At 33.5% G+C, this 14,709-nt stretch overlaps 1 protein-coding gene across 1 annotated transcript in view; it reads right to left on the bottom strand.

Annotated features, from left to right (window-relative positions):
• The window catches only part of LOC129989010 (FH1/FH2 domain-containing protein 3-like), a 249,089-nt gene that overhangs the window by 182,929 nt on the left and 51,451 nt on the right, over window positions 1–14,709 (bottom strand). The window contains exons 3-5 of the mRNA XM_056097316.1: window positions 12,960–13,386; window positions 10,907–11,202; window positions 8,020–9,288 (exon numbers count right to left, since the gene is read on the bottom strand). Of these exons, the coding sequence (XP_055953291.1) occupies window positions 8,020–9,288; window positions 10,907–11,202; window positions 12,960–13,386 (1,992 nt within the window). The remainder of the gene's footprint in view (window positions 1–8,019; window positions 9,289–10,906; window positions 11,203–12,959; window positions 13,387–14,709) is intronic.

Genomic DNA, 14,709 nt, shown 5'->3' with positions numbered 1-14,709 from the left:
TCACTCACGTGAACTTTCTCCCTGACTATTTAGGAGCAGTCAGCGAAAAGCAGGGTGAAAGGTTACACCAAGACATCAAAGATATGGAGTGCAAATATCAAGGAAAGTGGAACAAGAACATGCTCGCCGGTTACTGTTGGATGTGAACACGAGACAGGTATGAGATTGACACATAAGAGAAGAACGTCGAAAAGAAATTTCAAAGGAAAAAGAATACTCAAATAAAGGCTATTGTTTTGTTTTGGTTCTTGCTCAGTTTAAAATTTTTATCAAACTTTCATGTACACATACATTAATAATTACTCGTTTTCCCCACGCGTCTGTTTTATGTAAGTTACTTTAATAAAAACAAATTTAAATAGAATTTTTGAGACTTTTTTCTAGAAACTGCACCATCATTTGATGCAAAAAGTTTAAACTTAAGTAACTTATTGTTTTTCTCTCGCCCAGAGGCGACTTTTCGATTTGGCTACAGTGGTTTTCATCCACTTAAACTTATACAAAATTAAATGATCGCTCGAAAATCAATTTGCCTCAACAAGAATCGATTTTACACAGATTTAAATGAATAAAATCCACTGTTACCAGATAACACATGCAAAATATTCGAGAGAATTCCTCTTCAAGGATTTTAACAAAAATAGTGATATCGATTGGAGGCCATTTTCGAAATCGGCTCACCAAATAACATAAAAATCAACAAAAACTTCTCCTGTATTTTTCAGAAAGTTCAATTTCGCAGGTTTGCGTTACTTATTTATGCGTGTGATTCATTCAATGATTCACTGAGCAATTAGATGTTACGGTGATGTCCAGAAACAATCAATTTTGTGTAGAAGTAATGACCCGATAATATGACAAACGCATTCCTAAAAAAATAATGTTTTTTTTATCCTTTGGCATTGATTAATTAAAACTTATCTTTCAACGGTTCTTAAGGGAAGCACTCTTTGGCGGTCACCCCATTTTTTTGAGTATTCCGCTCAGTCATATGATGCAGTCCAAAAGAATTTATTTCTCCTGCGGAGCAGAAACAAAAGACTACCCGATTGTCCGAATCGGGTTCTCACGATTGTGAAGAGAAATTCGAGCCATAAATCACGGCCGGCCATTTTCAGAAATGGCGGAAGAGTTCAGACTTGCGGTCCGTTACCTTTTAACGATGTAGTGGAGTATATTAAACGGTTCGGTTTTCTGTGTTATCGTTTTGTTTTTGGTGGAGGGGGGTCACACGCGAACTTCGTTTCGTCGAATCGAATTGGTTCTTTCGACGAATTTCGGACGATTTTCTTCCCGGAGATCGTTGTGTGCGGCGCGCTATCGGTGATCGGGCCTGCTTTTTTATGCTGCAAACTTCGAAATTTAAATCTATTAGAGAGGTGGTAAAACGTGAGGCTGAAAATAAGGGGGAAATGTATTAGAATGGGGTCAATCAGTCTGTTGTTGGGCAGACAAAGTTGCAGTTTTTTTTAATGGAGTCTCGAGCCCATAATGGTCTTGATCCACCAAACGGATGGCATAAAATAAAATCATGAAAATTTTTCGAGAAAGTATTTTTCGTTACATTCTAGAATAAAAATGTTGAATGGAACGACTACACTACTCACATTAAAGGTGAGGAATATTTAATCTCAAGTTTAATTACAAGAGAATGATTACGTTGGTGGATCTAAAAAGGAATCAAAGAAGTCAAAACCGATAAACGGAGAATTTAAAACAAAATGCTATTTCTAGAGAATTTGAAAAAAAAAATAATAATAAAAATGAATCATTCTTACTGGATATAAAACGGTACATTCCATTTCGAATACTTTTATGCAACTTTACGTGTTTGTAAGGTAGAATTTTTTAGTCACTTTTACACTCGTTTCTTGGTGGGTAATAACCCTGAAATTCGGAACAAATTTGCATTTTCAATGAAAACACTATTTTAATGTTCACAAAACGAAAGAATTGCTCTTTTTGTTGTTGTTATTGTTGTCACTTTGGGAAAAAAAATTTTCTTAATTCCGTGATATATAATAATTTAATAAAAATAAATATCCTTAATTAAAGATAAAAGAAAAGAAGATAATAAAAATGAAAGATATCTATTTTTTAGCTCTCTAATAAAAAAGATGTTTAAAAACAATGTTTTCATCAAATTCATTTGTTGCAAAACTGGTAGTTTTTAAAAATTGTAGTTGTAAAAGTGAGAGGTACGCACGTGTTTCGTTCGAAAGGAAGAAATCCATCAGAGTTAATGAGGAGAGAGGAAATGGCCCCGCATCCTCCGACATCGTCTCCTCTCATCACAACAACTCAAAAAGCAACGAACTCGGATGACAACGGTTACAGAGGGCAGGTCAAAATCGAAAGCAAATAAAAGTCAAATGAAGCGCTTCTATGAGTGTAAAAGCGAATAAAAGATCTTTACATTTTGTGGATATATATTTATCAAACATTTTGATTTAACTTCCCTTTTTTCATATTTGTAAAGATTGCAATTGTAATCAATTTCTGTCCGTTTTCAGATATGCCGTAACTCTGAAATTTTATGTGCATATGTATTCTCGATGACAACACACTTTTTTAATGTTTTAAGATCAAATTATAAATTTATTTTATTTAAACTTTGATTCCATACGCGTGGCATCAAGTGATAGTAAATTTGGATAACAATATATCTTAAAATTAAAAAAAAAATTAATTTAAAGAATTCAAAACCGATTAAAATCTCTAGCTTGAAAGAGCATGATAATGTTTTCGGCTTAATTCGTCTATTTTTATTTTTAAAACAAACTCCTAAAGCAATTGAAATATTATTATAAAATGCACTTTGAATAACATTCATTAAAATAACATTAATATTTAATTCATTGATAAACATTCATCAAAAGAAGAAAAAATAAAAGGAAAAAAAAAAGAAGAACTGTTATAATTAATTGTAAAGCAGATTATTATTATCTGAATTTTAAAATAGTGTAAAGTCAGATTTCGCGCAGTATATCAGGAAAGCAGAAGTTATTAAAGAAAAAATTTTAAATTTCGGTTAAGTTTTATAGATCAATTTCACTAAAATTTTGCAAAACCATTTCTTGCTAAGTTCATTCCAAACAAGAATTTACTTCGTGCCAGATGTGGCAGCTCTAAGTACAATGGCAATCGTACGTAATGTAATTGTAACTGTAGCATTATTTAAAAATTTTATTTATCAGTTAATTTTGTAACAAAAACCGACATTTTCCTTTAGATAGAATTAGTGACATTCTTTCTTTCTGATAAATGCATTTCATACTTTTGGTAATCGCATCCCGTGAGTGCAGTTCAGATTTTAAAATCTATTACTTCGGGCATATCGCATCATTTTAGAATTAAAAGCGTCATTCGGTATATACACAGCACAGAAGAGTTCCTCTCTGAGACCAGTGCGCGTCGCCAAGCGCCGTGGAATCACATTCTCTAGGTCATTTATTTTCTTCCACTTATCCACCCTCTATCTGGATTTTTCTTTAAAATTAGAGTAAACGAAATGCTTTCGACTTTGAACGCGTTTCTCCAAAATATTTATTCTTCAATCAATCAAAGGTTCAAATAAAATTGTTTTGCTTAACGGGTGGAAATAAATTTATTTCGGTGGTTTTTTTTCGCCTTCATAAAGGAGGCTGACTCACATGAACTTCTAAAACTGTCGCTTAAATAATGCTGATTAAATTTTGTCTCTTATTTATTTTTGGCAAAATATAAAAAAAGTCCAAAAGGAACGCCCCCCCCCCCTCCAGGAAATAAATCCCTAGCTGCCCTCTTATTTCTAATGCGCGCTCCCTTTTAGATGAATCAACTTTCCCGAGTTTTAAAAACAGTTTTGTAATTATGCGTCCGTCTGTGACACTTGGGAGACAAGAAACGAAATTGCTAAGATGCAGATGTATTTCACCAGCAAAACTAATTTAGAAATAACAGATATCTAGAGATAAAGAAAAAAAACAAAGAACTGGGAGCAATAATTTAGTGGTGTCATCTACCGGGAAAATGCAAAAGCTAAAACTCACCCGACAATTTCCGCACGAAGACTATTTTGAGAGCGATCACAAGAGGCAAGGTTAAGGACCTAGAAAACGAAAGCTTCCGTGTGCGAGGGAATAATAAATGAGTATCACAAACTGCCTCAGAATAAAACTGCTCGATAAAGAGCAAATTTTGAAGCAAGAAGATAAAAGGACGTTAACCTGACTTCACGAAATGGCGGGAAAAACTACTAAATATTTTAATGCTATTAAATACGTGAAAGAGCAAATGTATTGTCTTCTCAACTACATGCGTTGTTAGAGATAAAAATAATATACTGTAATATGCTCTTTATTTATTTATAAAGATATTTTGATACACACACACACACACACACACACACACACACACACATATATATATATATATATATATATATATATATATATATATATATATATATATATATATATATATATATATATGCCAGAAAATGAATTAAAATACTACTACAAAGATAAATGAACATTTTTTAAGTGCAATCTTATTGAAAATATTTTTTTCCCTTCATATTAGTTAAGGGTACATAAGATGGGCAAAATGTTAAAAAAAGTAAGAAACGATTAAAAGAATCATTTAGTTTTTATCCAATGTTCATGCAGATTTCAATATGTCTGTTCTTTCGCTTAATGTAAGTTTTTTTTTGTTTTTTTTTTGCTATAGATTTTTTTAAAATTATATCTTTTTTAAAAAAATAGAATTTTATGATATTGCTTCAGGCACGGCTCTGGGAGCTTTTTTCTACGTCGTATAAGCAAATACTGATAGAACTTTGTATAAATAAATCATTCAGAAATTTTCACAACGATTTTCGGATATTTTTAGAGAATGAATAAAAATTCCGGATTTTGAGCAAATATTAGATTTTGCTTTTTTGAAATTTATTAAAGACTAAGCAAAGACTATGAATAGAACTAAAATTTCGATTTCAAAATTTGAAAAAATTAGGCTTATATCATATTTTAATGTGCTTGAGTTAGCGTGGGTTGTAATAAAAATAAATTTTATTAATTTGACACCAATTATTTAAAACGTTAACTAAAAGTTTAATTAATTTTTTTTCTTCAGCTTAACGAGACCGTATTAAAATACCTAAATAAGAAATTTTAAAATTTCTTAATCATTTAATACAATATAATTGTAAAAGAAAAAAAAATCAATTTTTTATCTTTTTTTTCCTTTACTAAAAAATATCTTATCTTTAAAGTATTCCGGAAAGGAAATTCAATACTGAAATTGTTAATTATCTTAACTGAGTGATATTTATTATAACACAGCTGAAAAAGTTGATATACTTTTCGATTATTAGACATCGAACTGCAAGTGAAAATAAAATTTCAAAATTTTAAAGAAGTTCAAAATTTTAAATTGAAATAAGATTTTCATTTTTTGTTCATTTGATATTTTCAATATCTCTTTTTTTAAAGAATTCATAGACAATTAGAATTTTTTTTAATATAAATCTTCTCTTTAGCCTAAATAACAAAAGAAAAATGATATCAAAACATTTTAAATATATTTGAATATCATATCAATAAAAAAAATATTTGACAAGAAATTAATTTTATTATGTAGACATAAGACATGTTATTTTATTATGTAGACATAATTTTAATAAAGCATACTTAGTAAATGGAAATTTTTCCTTGGATCCGAATGGATTGCATCTTTAAAACTCGTAGTTGCATGAATACTTAAAATAAATATTTGAGGAAAAACATCCTAAGTATTTCTAACGTATACTAAGTAATATTCTAAAATGTACTAAATGAAGGCTACTATTGTTAAAAACTCCAAACCGATATACCTAATCTAATGCCCTTGTTCCCAATTCTTTAAACTCTACGCCATTCAGTAAAACATGGATCATGATGATATCATAGAGACCTAGAAAAAATATTGCTATTGGTGTAGGGTATCCAGTGTTTGTTCTAATATACTAAATAATTTTATTGTGTTCATTGGTTCATTTTACACATACTTGCTGATATAAAATTTAAATTATTTAAACATTTTTATACTCTTCAAATTGAAAATCTTAATACAAAATTTTACTCACAGTAAAAGTATGCTCAAAAGGGAGGTGATAGAAAAATTTGATAATGAAATTACACTAAAAAATATTTTAATTTTGCTTGTTTATTAGTTGATACAAAATGTGCATCCAGAGCATTAAGTAATGTTGAAACAAAATCCTGTAGAGCGTGCAATTAATCCTGTGCTGAGTTAATATTTAGAAGAAATTTTCATTGCTCTTGCGAACAGAGAACTGTCTGGAATTGAGACATTAAAAATGAACATTAAGGATCCGATGATCAGCTCGAAATGCTAACTACACTCCGAATGGTGAATAGATTAGACAGTGCCTACCCGGAGGTAGGGGCATTAAGCCTCAGGGAAATTCAAATCGCAAGCGCTTCCCCTGATCTTCCTTAATCATCCATTTTAGATCATGGACTCTTGTACCATTGTTCTAAAGAGAAAAATTTATCTTTAGAGTTTTAGTGTATTTAAAAAAGTGTCTATGGTTGTAGGCAGCTTCAAAACATATTGAGTTAACAGAAAATCTGCCGAAAATAAAGTAAATATTGCTCCAGTCAGGTTTATCTTTATTTCATTCTATTGTATTAGATTGAAATGAAATTTTTTTTTTTCAAAAAGGAAATATTGTCTCCGAGATTTCCCTTTAAAGGAAATCTAAAAATATATATTAGTGGAGTCTGTTAAAAAGAAAGATACGCATATATGTATACCCATTTCAATCCCATATAGTTTCAGATACATGGTGTTTATCAGTTTTGGCGTTAAATCACAAAATTACAAAAAAAAAAAAAAAAAAAAAAAAAAAAACGTTTTTTAAAGGAAATACCAAATTAACTCTGGTTTTAAAATGCAAATATTAAATACTAACGTATTTGAGCATTCTTTCATATATTAAATTTTAAAAAAACCTTCATGATCGCGGTCTTTAGGATTCAACGACTGTTTACAGATTCTCAATCTTATTAAATTTTACACAAATTTAAAAGCTATGTCTAGAAATGGGATTCAATAACTGAGATTGAAGAGCAAGTTTTGGTTGCAATGAGAAATAATATTTCACTTTAGGCATTTTAAAACAATTTCATGTGATTCAAATAGGTCTAAACGTGATTTTTCTATAACATATAATTTTTTGTTTTCTCTTTTCCTCTCATAAAATCTTAACCTATAGGATACGCCGTTATTTTCTGAGCATTAAGAAAAACTCAGGATCATTTCGTTAAATAACTACTGCTACACATTTTGTTAATCAAAGTGTCACATAATTACTCCTTATTTTATTGGGTTTTTTCCACAAAAGATGAAAGTTGTTCTTAATAAATGATTTTTTTTTCTGCATATGAATTATGAAATAAATATATGATTTTGCAATTCAAAAATTTCATCTTTTTTACTATGCTCAAAAAACTCTCAAAAAAATACTTTATCTTCTGCTGCTTACTTTCGGACACTGCTACAGCAATAGTCTCAAATTAATCCGAAGTGCCGGCACATCTTCGTACACCAAACCCACTGTAAAGTATGCGTCGCACTTTTTTTCCCCTATTTCTCCTGCTTTATTCCCTCTTTCTGAAAAACTGGTGTAAGTGCTGAAATCTTTCTGGAGGTTTTGAAAACTAGTTAAAAATGCTTAATAGAAGATAAAAAAAAAAAACCTCCACTCCGAGTTCTTACAATATAGCAAATTCTTTTTCTTCCTGAAATCGCATTTATTAAAACCAAATACTGTCCGCAAACTTTGTTTTTGTTTCTCTGTTCTCTTCAAATAAATATTTCAGATAATGCCGTAGGGAACATGACAAATAATAACAATTATTTGTCTTTGCTCATAAAGCACTTTACTGATTTGCACTGATAAAGTGGACCCGGTTTTCAATAATAGGCCAAATGTGAACAAAAACTCTTCTATGTAAGCGAACATGTACTTACCTCGTGATTATTCCATGTTCTCTGAGGGATTTTCAAAACTTTCTTCTCTTCCTGGTCCACGACCCAGGCCAGATTTGCGATATCTGAACCACCAATGATACTTGTGGCGATGGTACTCCCGCCGTCCGCTTCCTCCTCATACTGAATGAATCGACTGTCTTGAAGAGTCGTGTCCTCCGAGTCAGGGCTCAGGGGCGTGGGCATCCCCAGCATCTCGTCTATGTCATGACATTTGCCGATGAACTTACTGCAGGACTGCAAATCTAGTCGCATTGGCTCACGGTGTAAAGCATCCTCATTGCAAGTCATTCTCGTTCTAACATTGGATTTGTGCAGATTTATCATTCGATCAAAATCCTCAAACGTTTGAAAAGATGTGTAGTTCATGTCTTTGTCCATTAGTAGCTGGTCAACATCACAGCAGCCGCTGATGACATCTTCCCTGGCCTCACTATATTGCTGCTGCGAACTCACCATTACCTGGTCAGGCTGAACGTTGAAACTAGGCGAATCACAATTGTTATAGACCTCTGAAAAGCCAGAATCCCTCTGAGAGGATTCTTCTGTCAACGATTTGAATCTGAAGCACAAATTTTCAGCAATGATGTCCCCATGTGGAATTGCATCCGATGCTCCCTCTGCATCGGCATCGCTTGTCAGATCCGTGCTATCCGCAAATTGCTCTGTGAGTCTTTGGATTTCTTGATCATTGAGCTTGAATTCAGGAAAGAAAGTTCCTTCAACGGTGACAGCACTTTCGAGGAAATGGGCATCTTCCCCAAGCGGAGAACTCCTTTGGGAACTTCTGTACGCATATGACCTGTCTAGAGAATCAGTGAAGAAACCCTCTGTCTCACAACTAGATCTGTCTGCATCTGTGTACGATGAGTCGTAGCCTGTTTCACTAGGCGAGCCATCTTCTGATGTACAGTAACTATCTTCTATAGCTTTCCTCCATCTGGTTTCGGCTTGCCTTTGTGCAAAAAGTTCCGCCTCTGTCTGAGACAAATCGACGTTGAGCACGGATTTTCTAAAGTCTTTGTTGGCATCTGCCTGGTCCGGATTAGGAGAAGTTTCCTTGTTCTCTGGGTCCTCCATCCTAGAATACCGTGATGAGATATAAGTGCCTCGCCATGGTATCGGTGACAGATATTTCTTGTAATTTATTGGTACAGTGTCGTACCACGAATGGTGCCTTGACGATATGAAGCTCCTCTGCGCTCGTCTCTCCTCTTGCTCTATGGACAGTTTCATGTCTTCTTCATCTACCTGGATAGAAAATAAAATTGATCAGAGCTATACAAACTATTTTCTTAGCAATTTTTAATAAATTTTGCTGAATATAGTAATACCAATTTACATCGCAAATATTGTTTTAAGCATTTTTATTTAATTTCATTACCTTCATGTTTATAAGGATAGAATTTTATGATAGATTTTATGGTCACTTCTCGATATGCTAAAATTTTAAAATTCTTGTGTATTTTTGAAAATAGTATAATAATTCAATATTTTCAGAAGCTACTTATCAATTGATAGTTTAATTACAGTTAATTTAATTACTTACTTAATTTTGATTCAATACGCGAGGCCGTAAACTACAATTTAAGTAGAATTTTTATATCAACATTTCATGCATTTACTAATTTTACTTTAAATATTAGACATATAAAATTTTAACCAGATTTTTTAAAAAATATTTTCTACATTTTAATGCACTATATAAAGTATCATTTAAAGGACTTTTCATTTTTCACTTAGATAAATAATTCTGTTTAATATTACATTTTCAACATCGACAATAATTTTTATTCTAATATTTGGCTAGTAAATAAAAGAAATTGCATATTTCCAAAACTACAAGCGTAAAATATACAATTAAAGAAATTAACAAAATGTAGAAAAAAGTAATACAATAATAATAACAATGAATCTTAATTTAAAAATAATAAAATTAAGATTGTAGCAGTTTCTTTACTCTATTTTCTCTTCTGGAAAATAGATGGCGATACCTAATTAGGTACACATCCCATACTGCTCTGCGATTGTAATTATAATGAGGTGCGCACGTTAATGTCTTGTCTTGTTTCGTGTTTGTGTTTGTTTTGTGTGAAATTTGATCAATGAGAAGTATTCCCGAAAACATGCGTCCTCTTGCTTCCAATTGTTGATATTTAAAAATCAAATTTATTTGAAGCAGTGGATATTTGCTCCTTCTAGCATTAAAAACAAAAGTGTATGTTAGGAGCGAAAGAGCAAAGCTTTATTAAATAATATGCGCACATATCAGTATAAGAAAGAAAAAAAAATTATACATAATAATGATATATGCATGAAAAAAATGCAAAATGTTTTGCTGATTTTTTTTTTTCTTTTTTTTTTTTTCTTTCTTCATTTTTACGGAGAAGCTCATGTTTTTGAAAATTACACGCTTTTGAATCTGCTGGGGCTATCTAACAGTTCAAAATTCTCACAGATTTTGATTTAAAAAACAGGCCTCTTCTCCCAACATTTTCTTCTCTCGCCCACTTCTACAAAATGACGCATTGAGTCACACCAACAATTTTGGTGTGAGGGCCATACATTCAATTTCATCCATTCTGCTCTATGCATTTCTGAGTTATATGATTTCCCAGAGAGATTGTCAGATATGATTCGAAAAATATTGCTCAAGAAGGCCCGTATGGATGAATTTCCGCATTATAACAAGGGAATATATCTATATCTCCAGGATGAATTTTTTGACGATTTCAGTACTTTCCATACTGTGCACTCGTGACAGCAAAAATTTGAAGGAAAATTTCCTAACACCGAATCTTTTCGTAGCATTAAAAAAAAAAATTAGGTTCATTTCAGAAAAGCGTGCGACATTGGGAATTTTTCTCACCTGTACGGCGATCTCTTCGACAGCTCTCTCGTCCGACAGCTTTTGCAGTTTCATTCTCCTCATCCGGCTGATGACGCTGTCATGCTGCTGCTCGTCGGATTCCGGGAGCGTTCCACGGCTCGTTCGGTACTCGTATCCAGCCTCTTCCTCCTCAGCTTCCTCATCATCCAGGTAGTGCCACTTGCGCTCAGGTAGGCAGGGTCGCCGAACGATTTTCCGTGTACTGGCCACGTAGCCCTGCTGGGCAAGCCTGGCCCTCCAACCCCCGCTTGCTTCTGGAATATTTGAGCGGTTATCTGCAACAGAATAAAGGGGATTAGGAATTCCATTGTATTTTGCTGCTCACGAATAGCCATGCCGTGTTTCTGATTATAACTTCCTTTTATAACTACGGGACTGCAAATGCAGTACATTCTCGAGTATCCGGCCTAATATAGCGGTTGGGAAGTCCAGTTAACGAAAAAAAGCCGGATAGGCCGGAGTTCTATCAAATCTTTACTTTGCCCAACAACAAGCAGAAGACGAAGTTTTTTATACAAAAACCCACTATTATAATACGTATTTCCTCACTTCTTATAAGCCGATTTTTCTCAAGCCAAGTAAAATGTGAACGAGGCCGCGGCCCGGTGAATCATAAAAGCAGTTGCCGTTTATGAGTCAAGTTAAAATAGAAGGCTCTGTACTTATACTTTATATATGTTTAAATACTGTACTCCACGTTTCAAAAATTTATTAGAGAAAAAGTAAGTTAAAAGATATAAACTGTTTACATTTTAATATAAAATTTGTAATGCCTAACTTAAATGCCGGAAACATAAATAAAACATCAACGTAAATCGTAGGCCTAATTCTTTAGAAATCGATAGAAATCGATTTTATTTTTCTCTGATAAATGATTACACAGATATGGAAAGGTGGCCCTGTGAGTCAAAATTACAGCCTTTAGTTCTTGGAAAAATACTTAATAGATGACTGTTTTTACATTTCAGCCCAATGCCTTGCCTTCCTGATTTAATTACGAGAAAAGAAAACTGGACCAGATAATACAGGAGCCGGATACTCGGGAGTGTACTATATTTATAGCGACTAGTAAATAGATTATTTTCAATAATTTTAAAGTAGAAAGAAGACGAATAAAGTTTGTCTTTCCGCAATTCTTGGTTTTGTACTTGATTCAGATATAAATGTGAATAATATTTTATGCCCGATTCCAATGTCCTTGGCCTAGAGAAACTGTTGCCGTTAGCTAAATCTCTCTCCACGATCGTAATCTAAACTTTCAGTTTATCCCCATTAGAACTTTTTACTCTAGCTTCAACATTACCGAAACTCCATTTTGATGATTTTGTCTCCCTTAAGTACTGCCAATCTCTGTACTTTTGCCGTTCATCTGATCTCAGTGTCATTCTATATCTCAAATTCTTTGCAACATCTCCATGCCCTTCCCTTTTCTCTCTAGTATTGAAATCTCTACCGGGAAATACCCTTGATTATTACTGAAACAATGATGACTGATAAGCGCTGGTTTAGGAATTGTGCGTGTGCTGGTCACCAACTGTATGGTTATCTGTTTCTCATGTTCTGCGATTAAAAACGTTAATTCTATCACCTAAGAGCATATATCATGTATCACTTGGGGTAACTGAAGGACAATTCTTACAATAAGTATTATCAGAGACCAGCCTTACAATTTCCACTTTCAAATGATGGCAATATGAAGGAGTCTATGTAGGATCGGACGTTCAAGACTCATTGCATTAAAGATTCCCCACGTACACAGGCACGAGCATGTTAAATTCCTAGCAATCAAATATCTTCCAACTGGAAGCTTGTTATGCCGTTCAAGTGATGCCCTCCTCAACCAGTATATTTGAAAATTACAAGTATCGTCACTAAAGGTCTCCCAGTACTTTCAGATAGGATGTCACTTATATAAAATTAACCTAATTTAAGGATAGATGGTTTTTACTGCTTTTGGTGGTCTTATTTATCTTTTATCTTAAGGCTGTTACTACAAAAGCTAAAGCGACTGATATCTGAAAAATACACTTACAAGAGGACGCATATGTGGCATCGCATTTCTTATAACTTTCCCCTGTTTTACTGGAGTATCGGAGTACTTTCGGGAACCTCTTGGACAGGTCTGTCCATACTGTGTTACTGGAAGGCATGAAAGTCCTCGCAGATTTTTGGGAGCGACGGACTGGACTGCGGTCCACTCCTTTTTGCAAGTAGCTGTAGTCCCCATAGCAGGGGCTAAGGGAACGGTGGATGTCCTTAGTCCAGCTGTAAGAGTTGTGGTAATCCGCAAACCTAGAATTCCTATCAGAGGAATGTTGTTGCTCTTTGAATGAGGGGCGTTTGCAATAGAAAGTCGCCTTCTTGGGCATCTGCCATGTCCTCGGGTAAGGTGAGCCGTATGGGTCGCTGGTTCTACTCGGAGATCGGTCACTGTTCGTCAAATGACTATTCGTAGGAAACTACATGGAAGGAAAAAACAGAAAAAAAGGTTAAAGGAAAAATCAAAATATTTTTGACTACTAGTTTTAGAAACCAAACAGTAGCAACTCCACTACCACGATAAAACTTTGGTTCTGGTATGATATATTTTTAGGGTTCTATAGTCAGCGTATCATGAAACTTGTTTTGAGTAATGCATAAGGATTAGCATTGGATTTGTTAATCGTTTATCTGGAGTGGTCCTTTGCTTTAATAATCTTTGGAACTATTTGGTACTAACTTGTAAGTAACTAGTTCATTTGGTGGTTGATGTCACTCCTTGCTAGCTGGTATCTTCCATATGTCCTCAAACCCTTGTGATTATTGATTTTAAAGATGTATCTGAAGAAACTATCTAAGGAACCATTTGTAACTATTTCCATGCTTCAAGAAACAATTTGTATACGACGCTGATAACAATATCGGAGGACTTATACCAATGTTGCATCGGCTGTAATTTTACGGTTTCCAGTATTGAATTTGCAACCCTTATAAAAATAAATAGATCGAATTAACTGAAATTTATCAGGTTTTTTTCAAGAAGAATATTGGAGACAGAAGCAGACTACTGAAAGATTCAGTGCCCACACTTCAAGATAAAGTCGATTTTTTTCCCCAACCTACGATTCTACGAGTTTGCATTACTCTTACTGAAACTATGTAAAAAGTGCAGACTTTTTTTTTTCTTCTGTTTGTGAGGAAAAGTTCAAGGTCAAGAGGAAACCATCTGTTCTGTGATGAACGAGCGAATGGAATCCTTTCTTCAAATAACAACTCTTGCTCCTCCAACGGCGTTCCCATCCGCTTGTCACAGTGACGTTTATGAAAACCGTTCACTGAAGGCGCAAGTGAACTTTGTACCGATAGTTGTTTGAAAGACAGAGGTTCCGAAAGGATTATTTCTTTCACCAAACATTGTGTGATGTTTACTTTCTCGCATGAGATGTACACAGAAGAAAATATTGCAATCGTCGAAAGCTGTGGATGGATCTTCACATTTCAGATATCAGTGCAAATAAACAAACAAATAAATAAAACATTTTTAGAAAATGGTTTAGAAACTCTTTAATTCAAAAATATAATTTATTAAAAGAGTAAAGTTTGATATGTGTAGTTTTTTCAAAATTAATACTTTAATTAATCGATAAAAGAAAGGGTTGTGACACGTGAGTAGCTAAGACGTACTCTTGGCCCCAGATGGCGCTGCTGAAACAAGAGATGCTGAAACTCGGCTTAAAATCGCTGACTTCTTGAGCGGGCTTGTCTATGGCAATTGCCATAAATAACAACGCTACAACAATACA

Source organism: Argiope bruennichi, chromosome 10, assembly GCF_947563725.1.
Source record: "Argiope bruennichi chromosome 10, qqArgBrue1.1, whole genome shotgun sequence".
NCBI classification, from domain to species: Eukaryota; Metazoa; Arthropoda; class Arachnida; order Araneae; family Araneidae; genus Argiope; species Argiope bruennichi.
This window is presented reverse-complemented; position numbering and strand designations above follow the sequence as displayed.